This window comes from Galeopterus variegatus, unplaced genomic scaffold, assembly GCF_000696425.1.
Source record: "Galeopterus variegatus unplaced genomic scaffold, G_variegatus-3.0.2 Scaffold604, whole genome shotgun sequence".
In the NCBI taxonomy this organism is placed as follows: Eukaryota; Metazoa; Chordata; class Mammalia; order Dermoptera; family Cynocephalidae; genus Galeopterus; species Galeopterus variegatus.
Window position 1 is genome coordinate 386,665 of NW_007726715.1, and position 22,932 is coordinate 409,596.

At 44.7% G+C, this 22,932-nt stretch overlaps 1 protein-coding gene across 1 annotated transcript in view; it reads left to right on the top strand.

Moving 5' to 3' along the window:
* Positions 1-7,161: 7,161 nt before the first annotated feature.
* Positions 7,162-22,932, top strand: part of P2RX7 (purinergic receptor P2X, ligand-gated ion channel, 7) — a 48,168-nt gene continuing 32,397 nt past the window's right edge. Inside the window, exon 1 of the mRNA XM_008570453.1 lies at positions 7,162-7,375. Coding sequence (XP_008568675.1) covers positions 7,251-7,375 — 125 coding nt within the window. The 5' untranslated portion in view covers positions 7,162-7,250. The remainder of the gene's footprint in view (positions 7,376-22,932) is intronic.

Below are 22,932 nucleotides of genomic sequence, written 5' to 3' on the forward strand. Positions count from 1 at the left end.
CATCTTTTCAAATCTGAAAAGTTAGAATACCACACCCCTCTCCCTCCATCGGACTCCCCTCAATGGCTAGCCAATTGTCTCGAGATCCTATTTGGAGTAATTTCTTTTTCCCCTGCCTTCTCTTCTTTTTATTTTATTTTATTTTATTTTATTTTTATCTTTTTCTGTGTCCGGCAACGGATCGCAACCCTCAGTGTCGCCCCCGTACCGGACTGGGACCGGCAACGGGATCGCAGCCCTCGGTGTTGCTCCCGCGCCTCGCTCAGCCAGTGAGCGGGAACCGGTCCGTATGTGGGATCCGAACCCTCGGCGGGAGCGCTGCCACACTTCCCAAGCGGTGCACTATAGCAGTGCGCCACCGGGCCGGCCCTTTTTTTATTTTTTTATTTTTTTATTATGTTTCTGATCATAAAAATAGTTACCTACTCATTGCAGAAAATTGTTCAATACAAGAAACATCTTAAGACAGTAAAGCTCACCTGAAATTAATGTTAAATATTTTTGTGAACATTCTTTCAGTAACATATTCTGGGTGCACACCCTCCATACAAACATTTTTACAGAAATGCTTATATGTTTCTTATAATTTGTTTTCTTTGAAAGTTCATATGTTATGGAGATTGTCCTATATCAATGACTATTCAAAGTCATCATCCATTTGACCAGCTAATCTTTCAGCATCAAAGTCTCTCACAGAGCCCCTAGCTGTGGCCACATTCTTGTGCTCCTGGGGTGGGATGGCTTATGAAGAGATGTGAAGTCAGGAAGATAAACTGTCAAAGCAGGGCTGCCATCTTTGCGTGTCCTCAGTCCTCATCTTCCCCAATCCCCTTTGCGTCCTCAGCTATTAGGAGGCGAGGACAGCTGCCTTCCTGTCAAGAGCAGGACTAGGCATTGCTCAGCTTCTTGGGGGTATTTATTTGGTCAAGCAAAAAACAAACCCAGTCCTTCACCTCCTAAAAGAACCTCTTGGCTCCTACCTCTGGCCCAGAGGAATCAACTTTCCATTTCTGCGTGATTATTTTTTCTTGTACTTTTACACAGTGACCTCCCTAATCCTTCTTGTTACTCTAGGCAAAACTAATTTTTCTAACCCCAGTGTAAGGCCTGTGGCTTCTAAGTCAGCATTTCCTGAATGAGGTTTGCTCAGTCACCCAACCCCAGAGGCCAAAGCTTCCCTCTCTTCTGCCCAGGGGCCCCTTTTCTGTGGTCATTTGTTTCCTTCTTCTGTTCTGACTTCTTGGCTCAGGCAGTCAAGTATCCCTTATTGTGACTTCCTGTAAACCTTGGTTACCAAGGATATAGGAAAGAGGAGATGCAGTCTCAGCCCCAAAGGAATCCGCAGTCTGGTAGATGCCAGAGCACAAGGGGAAGTCTGTAGCAGCAGAGGGGGCTGCGGAGACGGGAATGACATCTGTCCCTGCTCGTCCTCTCTCCTCGCCATGCTGCCATCCTGGGCTTTCGTGGGCCACAGGGATCTCACCAGTCTTCTGCTGCACCCCCGTGGATACTCAGCTGTCTGTTAGTTGTTCTGATTCTATTTTGTGAGAGGAATGCGCCCCGGGCACCCCTAGTCCGCTATCTTGCCCCACCTCCTTTCTCCCCTGATTGTAAACGCTTTTACCATGCACTAAGTTCCCACCTATCTTTGTGTTTAATATTTGACTCTCCTGTTCCATGAATTTATCTGTCCGTTCCCTAACTACTACCGCTTTAGTTGCACAGCTTTATCATTGCTCTCCTTGCCACTAGCTTATTTGCGAAATGCTCTTCCTGCAACTTCTGGGTACACACTCTCTCCTGGTTTTCCTCTCTTCCCTCGTGCCCCTGCTTAGCCTTCTTGGTGTTGGTGCCTGTCCTCAGAACGCCCTCCGTGTCACTATACCTCTCCCTGGGCAGACCCCCTGCCTTCGCTCTAACCCTTCTTTCTGTCCACTGTTCACTCTGTAGCCAGAGTGATTTTACAAATTGCAAATGAGATCATAAACTCACCTATTGCTTTCAGGGTAAATTCCAGACATCTTAACACCAGCACATGAGGCTGCATGAGATTGGGTTCCCTGGAAGCAGACCCTGAGACAGGATTCGGGTGCAAGTAGTTTATTTGTGAGGTGACGCCAGGAAGGGAAGGGGGAAGTGAGACAGGCAAGGGAAGGCAGCCAATACAGGAAGGATTAAAGAGCAGGTCACTGCTGTGGGCATCTGCACCCAATCCCACTCGGGACCTCTGGGAGACCACCTAGAGAGGCCTTGGAGTGGTCCAACCTGACAGAGAGGAATTGGGGTATTTAACCAGCATCCCCAGCCCTTGGAGCCTCTGACCTCTGACAGCCTCACCTCTCTCTCTCCCTCCTTCCCTCCCTTCCTTTCCCCATGTAGGTGGGCCCCTGATGCCATGTTTGTCCTGAGGCCCCGCCCACAGCCATACCTGACTAGGCCAAGGATAAATAGCTGGACATATGAGATTCACTCCCCTTGGATTCTGGAATTGGGTAGTGGATCTGGGCTTGCACTTGAACTGTGGACACCTAAGCTTGACAGCCTTTGTCTTAATCGATTTTACACTGCTGTAATAGAATACCATAGACTGGGTAATTTACAGTAAACAGAATTTTATTTGGCTCACAGTACTAGAGTCTGGGAAGTCCAAGAACATGGCACCGGCATCTGGCAAGGGATTTCATGCTCCGTGGAAGAAAGCAGAAGGCTAAGAGGGGTCCAAACTTGCTTTTATAACAAATGCATTCTGGCAACAACTAATCCACTCCCAAGATAAGGACAGTAATCCATCCAGGAGGACAGAGCCCTTATGACCTAATCACCTCTTATGAGGCCCCACCTCCCAACACTGTTGCATTGGGAATTTAGTTTCCAACACATGAACTTTGGGGGACACATTCAGACCACAGCATCTACGTTGGACCACGTGCTCTTGGAGAAGCAGAGAAAGGCAGTGTTTAGAGTGACACTCAGCACACAGAGAGACAGACAGAGGCAGGACCACACAACTTCAGGAAAACTGGAAGAGCAATCTCAGCACAGGACAGTTTAGTTTCTTTTTTTTTTTTTCCTTTTTGTCTTTTTTCGTGTCCGGCAACGGATCGCAACCCTCAGTGTCGCGCCCGCACCGGACCAGGACCGGCAACGGGATCACAACCCTCGGTGTTGCGCCGGCACCTCGCTCAGCCAGTGAGCGGGAACCGGTCTGTATGTGGGATCCGAACCCTCGGCGGGAGCACTGCCGCGCTCCCAAGCAGCACACTGCAGCAGTGCACCACCAGGCCGGCCCAAGTTTCTGATTCTATTAATAGGTTGTCATGAGATTGGGCCACATTTCCTGCAACTGAGTTCTGTGTGATAAGTGTTTCCTCGGAAAAACCTTTCTTTTCTGCTGAAGAAAGTCACCTTTCTGTAACTTGTATCCAGAAACACACACACACACACACACACACACACACATACCCTTGACTAAGAAATTCACCCTTCGAGCCCTCCAATTCCCATTCCATTCATGACCTGGCTCCCTACTTCACAAAGAAACAGAGAACATCATTCTCGACCCTCCACTCAGGTCATCACTATCTTTGAATGGCTCAACTTCTTCCATCTTAACTGCCCTTCCCCCCCAAATTTTCCCTGGACTCCCAAACCCCGGTTAAGAACCACTCTTGCCTCTCATTCCCCTCACAGCCAAGCTTATAGGAAAAGTAGTCCATGCCTGCTGTCTCTACTCTCTCTCCTCTCAGTCCTTATTTGCACTACTATTTTGGGGGAAGGTGTTCCATTTTGAAGATGTGATTTGAAGTGACTGCGGAATATTTAGGTTTGGAGGTTTATAGACTGCAGAGGTGTGGAGCTATGAAGGCAGTTTTGATCTGGAATATAGATTTAGCATTGAGTGATTTTTTTAAAAAGTAATATGCACATATGGTAAAAAGTAAAATAAAATTCAGACACAAGAAGGATAAATAAGTCTCTTGTCAAACACTGTCTAATTCCCTCAGTTCCCTCCTCAGACATCACTTTGTATATCCTTCCAGATGTGCCTGCTTCATGAGCGTGGGACCCATGCAGTCACATAGGGACCCATGCTTAGAAGGGACCTGAATTAGTTTAATGCTTTGTGGTCACCATCTTGAAATTCTTAGGTTTTGAATAAGAGACTCCACATTTTCATTTTGCACTGGTCTTCACAAATTATGTAGTAAGTCCTCCTACCAGCTATTTTCCATGCATTATTACACATATAATATACATATATGCCCCCTCCTTCCACCCACTTTTCTTTTAGCATTTGGCAATTCTTAAAAGAATGTGTGTGGATGAAATTTTCCAGGGAGAAGATGCAATAGTCATTCGTGCTGTTCACCAAATATTTCTGCTGCTTCCGTTTCTGGATACAGGGGGATATATGGTGGGATTGCATTTCCTGGCTCCCTAGTGGTTGGGTAGGACCAAGTGATTAGTTTTGACCAATGGGTAACAAGCAGAAGTGAATGTATCATTTCTAGGTTAGAGTATTTAATTGCTGCTGTGAGACACTCCAGATTTCTCATTCAAGAATTCGAGACAGTGGCTGCTCCATTAGCCTTGGTTTCTAAGTGACCACAGAGAGCAGAGCCTTCTGGGTGACCCATGATGGAAATGTACCGTGGATGAGAGATAAATCATCATTGTTTTAAGCCATGAAATTTTGAGGGTGCTTTGTTGCTGCAGCATAACCTACCCTGTCCTGACTGATAGAAACATAAAAAGTACTGAGACAGAATGTGCTGGAATAGGTATTTATGGGGAGAAGAGAGCTATAGAAATATAAAACAAAGAGTCACAGAGGTAAAAATGGGAAAACAGGAGAACATGGGACCCAGGCAAGTTATAGAAATAAAGGAAAGAAATTGTTCCAAGAAGCAGAGAGTGATTGATGATGTTGAATGTATCCAAGAGGTCAAGTAAAATTAGGAATAAAATACATCCATTAAATGTGGCAACTGAGAAGTCATTGATAACCTTATTGAGAACAGTATCCATGGTGTGGTGGTGGTGACGAAATAGTAAATAGAGGGCTAAAGAAGTAGAGAGGAAAGAGCATGAGAGATCAGTGCAAGAGTTCAGCAGAAAGGTGAGGAAACAGACGTCTTTGGGTGGGAAGGGCAATCCTGAAGTGGTTTGCCTATTCTAGACATTTCCTATAAATGGAATCATAAAAGATATGTCCTTTTGTGTCTGGCTTCTTTCTCTTAGCCCAGTGTTTTCAAGGTTCATCCATGTGGCAGCATGTGTCGGTACTTCATTCCTTTCTATGGCTGATGGACATGGAGTTGTTTGGTATTGATCCATTCATCAGTGGATGGACATTTGACTTGTCTTCCTGTTCACTGCTATATCCACTAGTTCTGAGTGCTCTTGGGAATGAATGAATGAATGAATGAATAGCATGAACAGAGCTATCCAAGGTCACAGAGTTGGTAAAATGTGAAGCCAGAACTGGAGGCCAGGCAACTGGCCCCCTGGAGCCTTTGTTCTAACTATTAGGATTTATTGCCCTAGCAGGAGTCCCATGACTGTCCTGTTTTTACAGATAAAGATTATTGTATCACTCAGAGTCCCAGCAGGAAAGTGACAGCATTCTCAGGTGGGGTAACTAATGATGGGACCATTTACAAAGGCGTGGGCAGAGTTAAGAAAAAGCAATAAGGTATAGTGAGCTGCCTGGAGCTGGCAACAATGGGGAGCCCTCACCACCCCCAGGCCTGAAAGAGGAAGTGGGGCCCACAGACCTCACCACTTTGCAACTGAGGCGGGGGGGGGGGCCATGGGGATTCACATCCAACCTCACTGCTCTCTAGTCTCCTGACCTGGAAGCCATGGGGAAGGTCTGCCCCCAAGGCAGCTCAGATGAGTGAGAAAGAACAAATTAGCTCAGACTGGAAAAGTAAAAATCTGCCTGGCCTCTGAACAGGCTGGGACAACAGAAATGGATAAACTCAGCGGCAAAGATAACAGGGAACAACATTTCTCTGTAGCTGTAAAGTGATAATACTTCTCCCCCCCCATGTTTGAGTGACTGCTGCTTTCTTAATGAGAAACACCATCTTCTAAGATCATAGACTATCAGACTTTGCTATTTGAAATTACATGACTAAGGATGAAATATTCCACTTTGTCTGGAGGATCCAAGTCACCTTTATACAAAGTAGCAGCCTCGATTTGCAACTCAGATAGAACTTCAGATAAAAGGTTTCTGGACACGACATTTGAATCTATCTTAGCTTGACTGCTTCCAAGGAAACAGGGCCCTGTGTCCCCTTGGCAATCCAGATTGAAGTTGACCACTTTATACAACCTTGCTTTGCTTTGAGCCTATCAAAACATGATTTCGTTTAGATTTCATCTAAACTCCCTCTTCCTCAGAATCCTGTAATAACTCTATCTCTTCCTTTGTTTGGTGATGTCCTGTGGCTCCTCTGGAGAGTGGCCTCCCTCATTGAATGGGTCAATAAGTCTAATTTTGTTGGACTGCAACTTTGTTCTTGGTGGTCTTAGGCTGGTTGGGCTAGGTCATGGGTCAACATCCTGGGATACAGAGCAGGGTAGAGAGTAAATCTAGAGGGTCAAGCAGGAAAGATCTAGCATAAAGCCCCCCCCATCCCCCTGGCAAATCCAATTCCCCCCACCATCTGTTGACCCAAGTCTGGTAAAGAGCAGGGGAAGGCCGGGGGGTGGGGGCGGGGAGACCTTCATTATCCAGTTGTCCTATACATCTGGGGCTGAATAAAGGGTTGTAGAAATGAATGAATCAAGCTCTGAGTGGGGCTTGAGGCAATGGAAAGATCTAGGCCCTTTTCTGAGGCACAATGGAAGCACTGGATCTCATGATATTTAAAGGGCTGCCCCTTTCTCCCAGCCAAAATGAGTCCAAAAAAGTGAAAGGACAAGGGGGAAAGGGAGAATTCTAAAAATGCCCGTCCTCTGAACACCACCTTTGTGTAGGCATCTGGGGGTGGCCAGCTGGGATGGGGCCATCTGCCAGCTAGGCCTGCAGAACTTGGCTCTTCTTGTTTATCCCAGCCACATTTGGGGCAGCTGCCAAGGCCCGCCCCCGCTCTGCAGGCATTGGATGAACTCAAAGCTAAAGGCTCCTGCTAAGAATCAGTGTGTTTCATTTTGCTGTTAACTGGGGGGTTGGCTGTGTCCGTGTCTGGGAGGGTTGAGCCCTGGTCCAGCCCAGAGCAGGAAGTGAGCCTCTCACCATGCCAGCCTGCTGTAGCTGGAACGATGTCTTCCAGTATGAGACAAACAAAGTCACCCGGATCCAGAGCATGAATTATGGCACCATTAAGTGGATCTTCCACATGATCGTCTTTTCCTATGTTAGGTAAGTGGGGTGTGGAGAGGATCCCAAATCTCTGCAATGGTTGACAGCACAGGAAACCTCTAGGTACAGCTTCAGGTGCACATCCTGAATTTCACGTTGTCGTTTTCAAATCTGAGACGTGCTGTCACAGCAAGCTGCTCAGGTGGCAGGAAGCAACAGGTGGCAGGAAGCCGAGCCAGTGTGCTCCAGAAAGAAGTCATGGGAGGCAAGTATGACTCCTCTCAGCCCTACCCTAGGCCTGCCAGGGTGAGCAGGGCAGGGCATGCCTGGGGAAGGTGGGAAAATGCAGAGCAACACCCTGGATTCCCAGGGAGGAGGCAAGGATTCCAGGGCACACCTAGTGATATTGCTGGTGTCTGAGTCATCGTGCTTAGGGAGAGGAATAGGACCAGGCTTGTAAATATGACTGGGTCCTCTCCAATGTCGAGAAAGCTCCCATGCACTTTTTTAAAAAGCAGCTTGAGATATAATTCATGCACCATACAATTCACCCATTTAAAGCCTACAATTGAATAGTTTTTAGTATATTCACAGAGTTGTGCAAGCATCATCACAATCAATTTTATAATATTTTCATCAGCCCAGAAAGAAACCCCCTACCCCTTAGCCATCATTCCTGCCCCTCGCATCCCTCCTCAGCTCCAGGCACCCACTAATCTACTTTTTGCACTCTTTCATATAAATGGAACAGTATAATATATGGTCCTTTATGTCTGGCCTCTTTCACTTAGAGAGTGTTTACAACATTCACCCATGTTGTAACATGTGCCAGTACTTCATTCCTTTTCATGGATGAATAATATCCCCTTGTATGACCACTTTTATTTATCCATTCATCAGCTGATGGACATTTGGGTTGTCTCTCTTTTTGGCTATCATGAATAATGCTGCCATGAACATTTGTGTCAAGGTTTTGTGTGGACATGTTCTCATTTCTCTTGGGTATATACCTAGGAGTGGAATTGCTGGGTCATATAATAATTCTATGTTTTACCTTTGGAGAAACTGTGGGGCTGTTTTCTACAGCACCTGCACTTTTTACGTTCTCATCAGCACAGTATCTCCACACCCTCATCAACACTTGTTATTGTCTGTCTTTTTGATTGTAGCCAACCTAGTGTATGTGAAATGGTGTATTAGTCCTTTTGGTGTTGCTATAACAGAAATACCTGAGACTGGGTGATTTACACAGAAAAACAGAATTTATTGCTTACAGTTTCTGAGACTGGGAAGTCCAAAGTCCATCTGGTGGTGGTGACAGTGACCCAGGGGTCTCACATTGCAAGATGGTGGAAGCAGAGAGAGCAGAGATAGCAGAGAGAGAGAGAGACAGACAGACAGACAGACAGACTCTCCTTTGCTTTTAAAGCCCTCAGAACCATGCCCTGACCACCGTTTTTAATCCACTCACTATTGCATGGTCCTATAATCCAATCACCTCTTCAAGGCTCCACCTTTCAATTACCATAATAGGATTTCCCATCCTCTTAACAGTCACAGTGGGGGCTAAGTTTCTAATACATAAAACTTGGGAAACAATTCAAGCTTCAATGAGTTTTGGGGGGACATAATTCAATCCACTACATTCCACCCCTAGCCCCCCAAATTCATGTCCTTTTCACGTGAAAATTCATCCCCATTCGTTTCATCCCCAAAGTCCTAATTTGTCTCAATTCAAAAGTCAATAGCTCGAAGTCCCATCTGTGAAATCAATACAAGTTATCTATTTCCAAGATACAGTTGTGGGACAAACATAAGGTACATATTCCCATTCCAAAAGGGAGAAATAGGCCAAAAGAAAGGTGTAACAGCTCCCAAACAAGTCTGAAACCCAACAGGGCAGGCATTAAATCTCAAGGCTGGCGAATCAGGTACCTTGATTCCATGTTCGACCTCCTCTGCATGCGGGCATGGGGGTTGGGTCCCCAAGTCCTCTGGCAGCTCCACTCCTGTGGCTTTCCTGGTCTCAAGTGATGCTTTAGTTCTTGCAGGCTGGCATTGTACACTGGTAGCTCCACAGACCTGGGGTCTCCTTGGCAGTCCTGCTCTCATGGCTCCACAAGATATGGCGCTGATGGGGTTTCTCTGTTGCAACTCTGACCCCATGTTTCCACTCAGCATTGCTCTAACAAAGGTTGTCTGTGGTGACTCCACCCCTGTGACAGATCTCTTCATGGGCCCCCAGACTTTTCCATACATCCTCTGAAATTGGGGTGGAGGCTCCTAAGCCTCCACAGCTCTAGCATTCTGCAATCCTGCAGACCTAACACCACATGGATGCCACCAAGGCATCCAGCTTGTATTTTCCAGAGCTGCACATCCAGACACACCTGGGACCAATTTACCCACAGCTGGAGCAGCCAAAGCAGCTGGGGTGCTAGTGCTGGAAGCAGCTTCTAGAGGTGGCCCTGGGCAGCAAACCTGTGGAGGGTGCCTTGGACCTGCTCCCTGAGACCATTTTGACTCTCTAGGTCTTTGGGCCTGAAATAGAAGGGTTGGTCCCAGAGGCTTCTGCAGTGCCTTCAGGGCCTTTCCCCCTCTTCTCTTGATAATCCCATTCTTTTTCACTCATCTTCTTAGTACCATTGGATTTTTCTTCTGAAGATGCTCTCTTCTGCTCTACCACATGGCCAGGCTGCAAATTTTCCAAATCTTTACACTCTGCTTCCCTTTTAAATTCTGGCTTTATGTTATATCTTTGCTGCCATAAATCAGCATAGGCTGTTAGAAATAACCATGCAGCTTCCTTCATGCTTTGCTGCTTAGAAATTTCTTCTGCCAGATACTCTGGTTCACAACTCCTAAGTTCCAACCTCCACAAAGTACTATACTAGGGCATTGACACAATGATGCCAAGTTCCTTGCCAGTTCATAGCAAGGGTGATCTTTGCCAAAGTTTCCTAAAAACTCCTTATTTCTATCTGAGACCTCCTTAGAATGGTCTTTACAGTCCATATTTCTATTGGCATTCTGCTCACCACCACATAACCAGTCTTTAAGACATTTCAAACTTTCCCTCATTTTCTTGTCTTCTAAACTTTCACCAGCATCTAAGCTTGTTCTAGCTTGTTCCTCCAAATTCCTCCAGCCTCTCCTCAACACCCAGTTCCAAAGCTGTCTCCACATTTTCAAGTATTTGTTATAAGCATCACCCCACTTCTCTGGTACCAATTTTCTGTATTAGTCCTTTTGGTGTTGCTATAACAGAAATACATGAGACTGGGTGATTTACACAGAAAAACAGAATTTATTGCTTACAGTTTCTGAGACTGGGAAGTCCAAAGTCCATCACCATGGAGACAGTGCCACAGTGCTAGTTTGTGGCTATTAAAATGTAGCTCCTGGCTAGCTGCCTGTTCACCCCAAGGGTGGCCACACATCCGTGAGGCAGGGCCTTTCAGCCCCTATGGCCCCTGCCATTTTCAGGGGAACAGGAACAAGACGAAGGAGCAGATAATATGGATTATTCACAGGACTACTCACGTGTCAGATGGCTGGCTGTATAATGCCAGAGAAAGGGAGGACAGGATGCAGCTGGAGAAGCCAGCAGGGGCCAGATGATGGACAGCCTTGAGTTGTAACCTGAGGGCACCAAGAACACATAAAGAGTTATTCTTCCCAACATTTTATTATGGAAATTTTCAAACATACAGAAAACATTAAGGGCTTGATGCTTATATTTTCATTTTAGAGAGATCATTCTACTTGAAATATGATAATGCCTATTGAGTAGTGTTGAGTGCTTAACATGGGCCAGTTCTGGGTCTTAGCCTGTGACATGCATTAGCCTATTTGGTCCTCACAAATAATCCTATAAGATTGGTTCTCAGAGTGGGGAATCATGATTTGAACAGCCTAACTAGACTTGGGGAAATCCCCATGTTTTGCTCTCCATCTCTCACTATATGTCACAACTTAATTTCCCAACTTCCCTGGCAGCTAGGATATCATGAGACCCAAGTTTTTCAAATGCATGCACTGCGCAACACTATGATATACAGGGAACCACACGGGGTAGTGGGGGTGAGCAGAATGTGGGGGGGCTGTATTGCCCTTTGACCTAGCAAAGGGACCCCCTTCTCTGGACCCCATGCTTTAGAGGGCCCCTCTCTGTCTGTCTGTTGACTGTGAGCTTCCCTATTTGTTACACAACAATAGAAATTAATATAGCCCACAGACCTAAATCAAAGGTCACTGGACTGAGTTCTTATTTGAGGACTCTGGAGAAACATTCACTTCCAAGTTATCGCTGTTGTTGGCAGAATTCAATTCCTCAAGGTTGTCGAACTGAGAGCTTTGGTTTTTTGTCAGCTGTCAACCAGGGGCCACTCTCAGATTTCGAAATCCATCCACATTCCTTGCCATGTGGCCTCTCCATCTTCAAACCAGCAATGACTCAATGAACTGTTTTGGGCTTCAAATCTCTAACTTCTCTTCTAGGATCAGTCTAAGAAAACTTTCTGCTTTAAAAGTGCTCATGTGGTTTGGTCAAGCCCGCCAAGATAATATTCCTGTTTGAGAGGCAACTATACCATATAACACAACCTTATCCCGGGGATAAAATATCCATCATACTCAAAGTTCTGAGGATCATGCAGGGGGTGTACACAAGGATGCAGGAAATGCTAGAGGCATCTTAGAATTTTGCCTGTCATGGCAGAATGTGTCTCTCACCCAGAGCTGCAGTCATATCCCACAGTGCTCTATGTACCCAGGACCCTAGAATTCTCTTCCCAAATGGCCCTGAGCCTCTTTTCAGATTAATCCTCTTGAAAGCAGACCACAGCACCAGTGGGCATGTTTCTAGGTCCAAGGGGTGGCCAAGGGGCAGCTGTTTACAGGTGGAGGGTATAGAAGGAGCTTGGGCATGTGGTCTGAGGCATCCACACACATGTGTGTGGAAGGATCCAGAAGTGAGACGAGAAAGGGGGTGGGATTCAAGCCAGGATCCTCTTCAACCAGCACCTGCATGTGCTGGCACAAAATTCTGAAGACTCCAAGAGTTCTAAACTTGAATCTGGCCTCCCAGGTTGTAACAAAGGTGTATTTGTCAGGATAGATGAGAGAACACATTTTATTTTAAAGTTTGTTATGACTATTAAATGTTTAAATGTGTGGTATGTGGGCCTCCACTTATTCTCTTGACCAGGTAATAGTTTCTTAGGGCCACTGTAACAAATAACCACAAAGTTGGTGGCTTAAAACAACAGAAATTTGTTCTCTCACAATTCTGGAGGCCAGACATCCAAAATCAGCATCACTGGCTGAAATCGAGGTTATTAGCAGGGCAATAATCCCTCCCAAGGCTCTAGCGGGAATCCACTCCTTGCCTTTTCAAGCTTCTGGTGGTTGCTGGTGTCCTTGGCTGTGGCCGCATCATTCCGGTCTTCAAGGCCAGCATCATCAAATCTCTCTTTGCTCCATCTTTACGTTGCCTTCTCCTCTGTGGGTGTGTCAGCTCTCCTTCCTCTCTCTCATAGGGATGTGATGGCATTTAGGGCCCACCTATATAATCCAGGATAATCTCATCATCTCAAAACCTTAACTGAATCACATCTGCAAAGACCGTTTGCAGATGCTAAGGTAGCATTTACAGGTTCCAGGGATTGGGCCCTGATATTTTGGGGCCATTATTCAGCTTACTACAGGACCGGTGGCGATAGCATCCAGCTCACTGGGGAATAGCAGTGACTGAGATCCTGGCACCTGGTCCCAAACACTATTGGCACAGGGTGCCCACTGTTTGTGAGTTCCCACATTAGGGCCCGGCAGTGGCCAGGAGAGATCTTTCCTCTGGAAGAGTCCCTGCTCTCTGAGTGTTGCTCCTGATGGTGTAGTGTCCAAGTGAACCTGGAGTTTGAACTTCTAGGAGGTAGTATGAACTGCTTAACATCTTATAAAAATCTTTTTTCCTTTATTTTCTCACAACTTTATTGAGGTATAATTTACATATCATAAAATCACCCATTTTAAGTATACACTTCAATGACTTTAAGTAAATATACCAAGTTGTGCAACCATCACCACAATCCAGTTTTAGAACATTTTGTCACCCTAATAAGACCCCTCGTACCCATTAGTAGTCACTCTCCATTCCTACCTCCAGCCCAGGCAACCACTAATCTACTTGGTGCCTCTATAGATTTACTTTTACTAGACAATCTTTCTTCTTAAACTCAGCAGAGTGAATTCTGTTGTTCAGAATTAGAAACACCGCCCAATATAATACTAATATCCCATTATAGAAGAAGAAACAATGATGCAGAAAAGTTAAGTAACTTGCCCAAGATCATGTAACTAGTAAGTGGTAAAGCCAAGACTGAACCCAACCATCTCACTCCAGACTGCACACTATTACTAAACTGAGGTAGAGAATGGAGGGCACAGGGATAAGACTGAAGGAAGGGAGATGATTTAGGAGATGACTGAGTCATCCATAACATTAGGAAGATAAAACAATAAGATTTGGCAATTGTGGATAAGAAAGAATGAGGGAGAAGAAGAATCAAGGAGTGTGCCATGTTTTTGGCTTGGACAACTGATTGGTGGTGGAACCACTTACTGAAAGGAGATGCAACAGGAAAAGCCCTTTGGGGTGGAAGATGAATTCAGAACTGAAGGCATTAAGTTTGAGGTGTCTACGGGGCATAAAAAGGGGATGTTGAGTGGGTAGTTGGATGTATAAATCTGGAGCTGGAGATATAGATTTATATACTACCAGCTTATGGTTGGTAACTAGTACTGTTACTGGTGCTCAGGTCCTGCTGCTCTCTGCTCACAAACAAAAGATTCCTCAGTCCCAACTGTTGGTGTGAGGCAGGAAGTTTATTATCAGATGTCTGAGGAGAGAGACTAGAACTGTCTCAGAGCTTTGGCGTGGGGCGGGGTGGCGGGGGAGGTGTTTATATAAGATGAAAGGACAAAAGAAAAAGTGAAGTGGAAAATGTAGCTGGGACAGGGCTGGTGATTATGTGCAGATCAGCACATCTTACTCTCTGTCCTTGGGCTCAGTCCTGTGAATCCTGGAGTCAGACTTCTTGGCTCTGGCTTTATCTCCTTCCCAGAACATCCACAATTACAAACAAGACTGTTAGTTTTGCAAGTCACTGAGTTATGGCCTTGCTTTATTATTCCTACAAACTGCAGTGATGGCTCATTGTTCAAGCAGAGTTCTTTCCTCAGCATTAAGCTCTAACGTGGCTACACTTATGCTAAGCTAATATTTGTGATGCTCTATCAGAACCATGGAAGTAGCTGCAACTGACCAGCAAGAGGAAATGTAGATGAGAAAGCAAAAGGGCCTAGAACAGACCCCTGAGGAACATTAACCCTAAGGGGATAGGGAGCACAGAAGTCCCAAAAGGATTCTGAGAAGGAGCAGCCACAGAGATCCAAAGAAAGCCAGGAGAATGTGAGTTTCTGGGAGCTAAGGGAAGAAGTGGGGGAGGTGGAGCATGGTCAACAGTGTCAACTGCTGCCAAGAGTTCCAGGAAGATCAAGTCTGTGGCGTGTCTGTTGGATTTAGTGATAATGACGTTGTTGTTTACTTGGCAAGAGAGGCTTTAGAGAAGTGGCGGGAGTGGGAGCCAGACTGGAGTGGGCGGAGGAGTGAATGGAGATGCGGAAATGGATGTGGTGACTCACTCTTCAAGAGACTTGGCTACAAAGGAGAAGGAAGGCATCTAGTGGTGGTAGAAGAATGACGTGGGATTGAGGGAGGATTTATTTCTAAGATGAGAAATGATGTTTAAATGCAGGTGGAGAGGAGACAGGAAAGAGGAAGATGGGGTAAATAGAAATCATCATCATCATTGTTGTCATCATCATCATCAGCTTCACCAGCTGGCAACCACATGGAAACCTTGTTCTGTTCTGGGACTGCTCTAACCATTAGACATTTCTTCCTTATACTGAGCCAAAATTTATCTCCCTATAATTTTCACCTTCGGGTAGAGTTCTGCCCTGTGTTCCCCCATCTACTTGATACTCTTCAAATGGCTGCACACTGCTATTACGTCTCTCCTCTCCTTCAAACTAATATCCCCAATCCCTCTGGCCATGTGCATCCAACATGGTATCCAGACCCTTTACTATCTCAGGCAGGCTCACACAACTGCCTTCTTGTTTGTCAAAGCCCTTTAAAACGGCAGTGCACACACTATAGCTTTGCTGGTGAAAGCATGAAATGGTTCAAACTTTTGTGGCTTGGCAAAATGAATTGAAATATAAATGTGCACACACTCTGACCCAGAAGTTTATCCTAAGGACTTAATGCCTTAGCTGTGAGAAGAAGCTTCTGCAAGTATTCCTGGCAATGCAAGTGGAGGGTGGACAGACAATGAAGCATAGTGGTTAGGAGCATAGACTGAGCACACTCAATGGTGACAGACTGAAAGCTTTCTCCCTGAGATCAGGAACAAGACAAGAATGCCTGCTTTCACTACTGCTGTTCAGCATTGCACTGAAAGCTGTAGCCAGAGCAATCAGGCAAGAAAAAGAAACAAAAGGCATCCAAACTGGAAAGGGTGAAGTAAAACTATCTTTATTCAAAGATGCCATGATCCTCTATAAGGAGAGAATTCCTAACAATTCACACACAAAAAACTATTAGAGCGAATAAACCAATGGAGTAAAGTAGCAAGGTGCAAGATCAATGCACAAAAATCAATTGTGTTTCTATGTTCTGGCAAAAACAATTTGAAAATGAAACAATTCCATTTACAATAGCATCCAAACGAGATGAGGCTAAGGAGCCAGACTACCAGATTCAAATCTGGGGCTGCTATTTACCATGTGACCTTTCTTGGACAAGTTACTCACTTTCTCCTTGCCACAGTTTGCTCAGCTATAAGGTGGGGAAAAAATTTCCTTACAAATTTTGTTTTGTTTCTTTTTCTTTAGACAAGGGGAGTGAGGATTGAAAGAGTTAGTATATGTCAGTAAAATATACTTAGAAGAGTGGCTGGTACATAGTAAGGGCTATATCAGGGTTATCAAAAAATGTTTCTAATTGGGAAAATTGAATAAAATTTCCAGTTAAATATCCACCCACAAGAGACAGGTTGGCAAATTATCACAACATACCTCTTAGGTTGAACCATATTGAATTGCCTATATTCTACTGTTACAAGCCTACAAAATGGGCAGTTTCATAAGTTCAATCTAAACACTAGAAATGTTATGTAGTTACTAAAAATGACTGTGTATCATAGATCTATCTTTGTCATAGATTTACCTTTATTGTCATGGAAAGAATTAATAACATATTATTGAATAAAAATAGCAACTACAAAACACCATGAAGAGTGTAACTATGGTTGTACCACTGGGTACATCTACCTACTTGTGTATTTTGGTGTGAACATGAAGAGATATCTGGAAGACACTCCAAGTTTCAACAGTGATTGCCTCTGAGGGTGTTTTGTGCCTGGATCTTAATTTATAAAGTGACTTAGTGATGACACAGAGAGATCAATGGCATTGAAAGAAAACTTTAATGTTACAGTTCCCCTAGAAATGAGAGGCACAGCATGCTATGCAGGGCCACAGGGAAAAGCATGAGGGTCAGTCAGTAGGCAAAACACAGGAGCCGTGAGGAAGCTCAGGCCACAGCTTTTCTTGGGATTTCCATGGGAAAGGAAAGGTAGGTCAGGTGAACAACCTAGGACTGGCTACTTTGAATGATTCTGGCAGGCCTGGGGTGTAAGTGCTGTCCCTAGTTGTCTGGTACCTGGCCTGGGTTGACTTAGGTCAGGGGAATATTAGCTTAGGATGTGTGGTTTTGATAAAGGATATGGCTGGGAGATGGACTCAGGGTAGTTGGTTTGCATATGAAAGGCTTGTATGCAGGTGAGTTGTTTATCATTTTTAGGAATTAGCTAGCCCTAGGAGAGGCAGTCTCTCCCCAGCTAGGCAGGCCCCCTAAGATGTCAAAACATCACAAATTATTTTTTTTTAAATGATTAATATGAGGGAGGGAGAATGTTGGAAGTATTTCACTTTCTTTGTGCTTCTCTGTGATATATATTTTTTTACAACAACAAAAGGGATTTTCTTTAAAAATGTGTCTCATGAAACCTAAACATAGAGCTTCTACTGTGGCCTAACCAAGGCATAGGTCACTGGGCTTACCACCACCCAAGAGTGGAATATTCTACTTCTCTCACCAAAGCTTAAGACAATGCTGTTTTTTCTGGATGAGATAATAAAATGTGCGCTCATCTGAACTTAGGGCTACCTAAGATTTTTGAATTTCTTAAACACAAAGCTCTGCCACTTTGGGGAGGTCCATGGTTTGTATTTGCATACTCGGTTTTGGAGGCTCAATTCCAGGACTTTACATTTATCCATTATATTTCCTCTAATTGGCAAATGTTTAGTAATAGATTAGGATTCACTCCCTACTCTTCATATAGTAGAATGTGTATTGTGTTCTGGCCAGGAGTTTACTGAGTGGAGAGAGAGCTAGTTTGGGTAGTATGAAAAGGAATGGTTTTCCAGATATACAAGATACTGATGGAGAAGAAACACAAGAGCTGAAGGAAAACAGAAGTGAAGAAGGCATCTCAGGCAAGCTGTGGGCAGCAGGAAACTGAAACCCACTCAAGCTGGCTCCGGGAAAGGTGGGGTGGATGGGGGACTCTTATAAAGCTACAACAGGCTGAATAATGGCCTCCCAAGGATCCCCACATCCTAAACCCCAGAACCTGGGACTACATTACTTTAAATGGCAAAAGAAACTTTGCAGGTGCAATTAATTTCAAGATCTTGAGATGGGGAGATTATCCTCAATTATCTCGTGGCCCCAATGTAATCACCAGGGTCCTTCCAAGAGGAAGGGAGGAGGGTCAAAGTTCGAAAAAGGCGATGTGACAACAGAAGCAGAGGGTGGAGTGATGCGGCTGTGAGTCCGGGAATGCCAGGGCAACCTCTAGAAGCCATAAAAGGAAAGAACAGATTTTCCCATTGAGGATCCAGAAGGAACCAGCCATGATGTCACTTTGATTTCAGCCCTGTAATACTGATTTTAGGCATCTGACTCCAGAAGTGCAAAAGAAAAATCTGTGTTGTTGTAAGCCACTAAATCCGCAGTAATTTGTTACAGCAACAACCGGAAACTAATACAATTGGTATTTAACTTGCCTTGGGTATGCAAGCTGTCCCCCACCTTCTTCTCTTGTTGCCCTTGGCCCCTTGCTGACACCTCCCCGCCCCAACAGACACACACACAGCTGAGTGGACCAGAGATCGACCTAATCAGATTCTTCTCATGGGATTTTAAATAAGAGAAGCAGAGGCTGAAGCCCAACTTCTCTACAAAGACACCTTAGGCATGGTGCCTGGGGCCCACGGTTCTTTAGGGGTCCATGAAACTGTCTGCTGGCCCTGGGTTAGGCGTGGGTTAAAAGGATTTGAGGGCAGTGCGCTTTCAGGGCACATTCCTCTAGTGCTACCTTTGCTCTGGAAGCCCAGGCGCTGTAAGGGAGAGAGAGACTTTGCTGAGAGGCACTTCCTCCCCGGAGAGCTTTGACAATGTTTGCATGGGGCCAAATTCACCTGCATGCCAGTATAAGTCTGTGAACGCTATTCATATTCAGATCATGGGGACTGGGACTCTGAAGAACATCTTCATGGTGGGCACCTTCATCTACATTTGGTGAGTCCAGCACAGTGAGGCAGCCCGAGGGTTACACGGGCCCAACCCCAGTCTCCATCCTTACTCCTTTCCTGCCACTCCACGACCGCAGCCAGACTTGCCTGGGAAGGCCCCTTGAATGCTCCTGGCTTCTCTCACACTGGCTATCTTCGATCTCTCCAGCTTTCCTCTCCCTGTCTCTTACCCATCCCAGCAGGCCAGCCAAACCCCCAACTCCTTCATGCCTCTGTTCTCTCCTGTTGCCTTTTATAGAGTGCATAGAATTGTAGCTTCTTAGAGCTGAAAGGTCACAGGGATTAGGGAGCCAGTGGGTTATCCCTCCATTCAGGGACTAAACCCACTGCTCAGAGAGGTGACAGGACTTGTCTGTGTCAACAAACAAGGTCGGGAGGTTACTACTGGGATGGTCATTAGAAGGGCAGGAAACTGCAAACTCTCTTTCCTCCTCTCTTTTTTCCTTTGACACAGCTGACACATTTTAATTCTTAAAATTTAAATGCTCATTATGATATAAAGAAAGGTTTTCTGATGATGAGAGGGTTTGACTTCATCAAGGCTGATCTATAACAAGTTGCACATTCTGGAATGAATATGAAAGACCAGAACTGAGCTTCCCAAATGTGGGGGAGGGTCAAACTGATCCAATGTTGTTCTGGGAGAATGTTGCAATATCCAACACAAAAAAGCATTGCATGTATACATGTATGTGTTGTGACACTAGACCCAAGTATATTACTGAATACGCAGTATCATATTTGTTTATGCAATTCGATTTAATAGCTCTCTTTCATACATGCTAACTAAGTCCCAAATCTGGATCTCCATCCCCAAGGTCTTTCTTGAGAAACTTTCTTGTTTATCGAATGTTATAGAAATACTAAATGCATTGTGAATAATATAACACCCATGTACCATCATCCAACTTAAGAAATAAAGCATTACTAATCCAGTTTTGCTCCCTGCAACCCGTCCTTCATCCCACTCTCTTTCTTCTCCCCTTGTAAACATCATTCTGAATTTGGCGCTTGTCATTCCCTTGTTTTTATATTGTACAACATTATGTCTATGTCTGAAAAGTGTATAATTGTTACCTCTTTTATTGAGGTGTAATTTAAAATTTAATAAAATTAACCATTTTAAAGTAAACAATTCAGTAGCATTTAGTACATTCACAATGTGGTGGAAATACCACCTCTGTCTAGTTCCAAAACATTTTCATCACCCCAAAAGGACACTCCATACCCATTAACCATCATTCCCCATTTCTCTCTCCTCCTATCTTTTGGCAATCACCAATCTACTTGCTGTCTCTATGGATTTAGCTATTCTGGATATTTCATATATAGAATTGTACAATATATGATCTTTAGTGGCTGGCTCCTTCACTTAGCAGACATAATGTGTTCAAGGGTCATCCACATCTTTTCATACATCTGTCTTCATTCCTTTTTATGGCTGAATAATATTCCATTGCACAGACAGACCACATTTTGTCTATCCATTTATTCACTGATGAACATTTGGGTTATTTACACCTTTTGGCTTTTGCGTGGAGTGCTGCTATGAACATTCGTGTACAAGTAATTGAGTACACAGTGTAGCTTTTGGTTTCTTTAAACTTTGTATCATACTGCAGCTTGCTTTGTCTGCTCAATGATATGTTATCTCCATGTTGATACAAGCAGTTCTACTCAATTCATTTTCACTGCTGCAGAACCTCCCATTGTATGAATCCAACAATTTCTTTATCCATTCCATGTCCAAGAACCTTTAGGTTACTTTCAGTTTTCCCTCTTACAAATAATGCTGCATACACGTTCTTGTACATAACTCCTAGGCACCTGTATGACAGTTTCTCTAGGCCATATACCTAAGAATTTTACAGCTGGGTCATAGGGAATGTTCTTCGTCAAATGTACTTGCTATTGCCAAATAGAAGCTGTGTTTTCTTGAGTCTCCCAGTGGTTCTCAACTCTGACTGTGCCTTAGAATCACCTGGGGAACTTTCCAAAAATATATAGGCATCTGAATAACTCTCTGGACCTGTTGAATCACAGTCTCCAGGGATGGGACTGGGGGCCTGCAATTCTGAAAGCTCCCTGGGTGACTATACCATGCAGCTGAGGTTGAGAAGAGCTGGGACCAAGTCTTGACCTCCTCTGTCTTGGCTTTCCAAGGTCAGCTCACAGCTGGCAGCCATTGACTTAGGCTTCCTCATATCATTTGGGGGCTGAGCAGAGAGAAGGGACTAAACAAATATATGCTGAATGAGTAAATAAGCATTTAAAATAAACTTAATTATTCAGGGCCATGGGAGACAGGGAAAACAGATAAATGGGGATAGAATCTACCATTTTCAATTATTAATTCCACTTTCTCCCTCCCCTCCCCCCACCATAAAAATTTAGGTTCATATTCGGAAGAAGATACAGTGGTCCCCCCTTATCCACGGTTTCACTTTCTGCAGTTTCAGTTACCCACAGTCAACATGTTCTGAAAATATTACATGGAAAATTCCAGAAAGAAACAACTCATAAGTTTGAAATTGCATGCCCTTCTGAGTAGCATGATGAAATCTCGTGCCATCCCACTCTGTCCTACATGGGACATGAATCACCCCTTTGTCCAGGGTATCCACGCTTACTGCCCATTAGTCACTTAGTAGTTGTTGCGGTATTACAGTGCTGACGTTCAAGTAATTCTTGTTTTACTTCAGCCCCAAAGTGCTGGCAATTCACAAATGCCAAAGATAAGTCATAAGTGCTTCCTTTAAGTGAAAAGGTAAAAATTCCTGACTTAATAAGGTAAGAAAAAAAATTGGATGCTGACATTGCTAAGATCTAGGGTAAGAATGAATCTCTATCAGTGAAATTGTGAGGAAGGAAAAAGAAATTCATGCTACTTTTGCTGTTGTGCCTCAAACTGCAGAAGTTACAGCCACACACAGTGCATGATAAGTGTTTAGTTAAGATGGAAAAGGCATTAAATTTGTGGGTGGAAGACATGAACAGAAATGTATGCCACTTGGCAGCGATCAGGTTCAGTACTATCCAGAGCTTCATGCATCCACTGGAGTCTTTGAAGGCATCCCCTGAGGATAAATGGGACTACTGCATTAACAGCTAATGAATTGACCAAAAGGCAGGAAACCAGAGGCAGAGCCATATCATGCATGAACAAGTACAGCACATGGGTAAGAGGGCTGCCTCTGGGCTATAAGGTAGACGAATCACAGACCTCTGTTCTTCTACTGTCTGTGTGACCTTGGGCAAGTTGGTTCACCTCTCTGAGCCCATTCCCTCATCTATGAAGGGGTGAAGATTACAGCAACTATCTCACATTGTTCTTGTGATGGTGAAAGGAGATGAGGCCTGTAGAGCACTTGGCACATATTAAGCGCTCAGTAAAGAGTAGCTACCATTATTAGTATTATTTTAAAAGCAGGTGGCTGACCTCCCAGACACAGCCTTAAATAGGAAGGTGCTGATGCATCACTGAGCTCCAGGACAAAGATGGTAGACCAACTTGGAACTAGATTTTATTTGAGAAGCTGTCCTATAAATTAGGGTCCCTATTAGGCAATATTAAAGGGTAGGATTGGGGGACTGGCCCGGTGGCGCACTGCTACAGTGCGCCGCTTGGGAAGCGCACCGGCGCTCCCACCGAGGGTTCGGATCCCACATACGGACCAGCCGCTCACTGGCTGAGTGAGGTGCGGGGGCAACACCGAGGGTTGCAATCCCGTTGCCAGTCCCGGTCTGGTACGGGTGCGACACTGAGGGTTGCGATCCGTTGCCGGTCATGAAAAAAAGACGACAAAAAAAAAAAAAAAGGATAAAGGGTAGGATTGGGGACAATAGTCTTCCTGTCGTGAGTGCTCTGTGTCAGATATTGTGCTAAA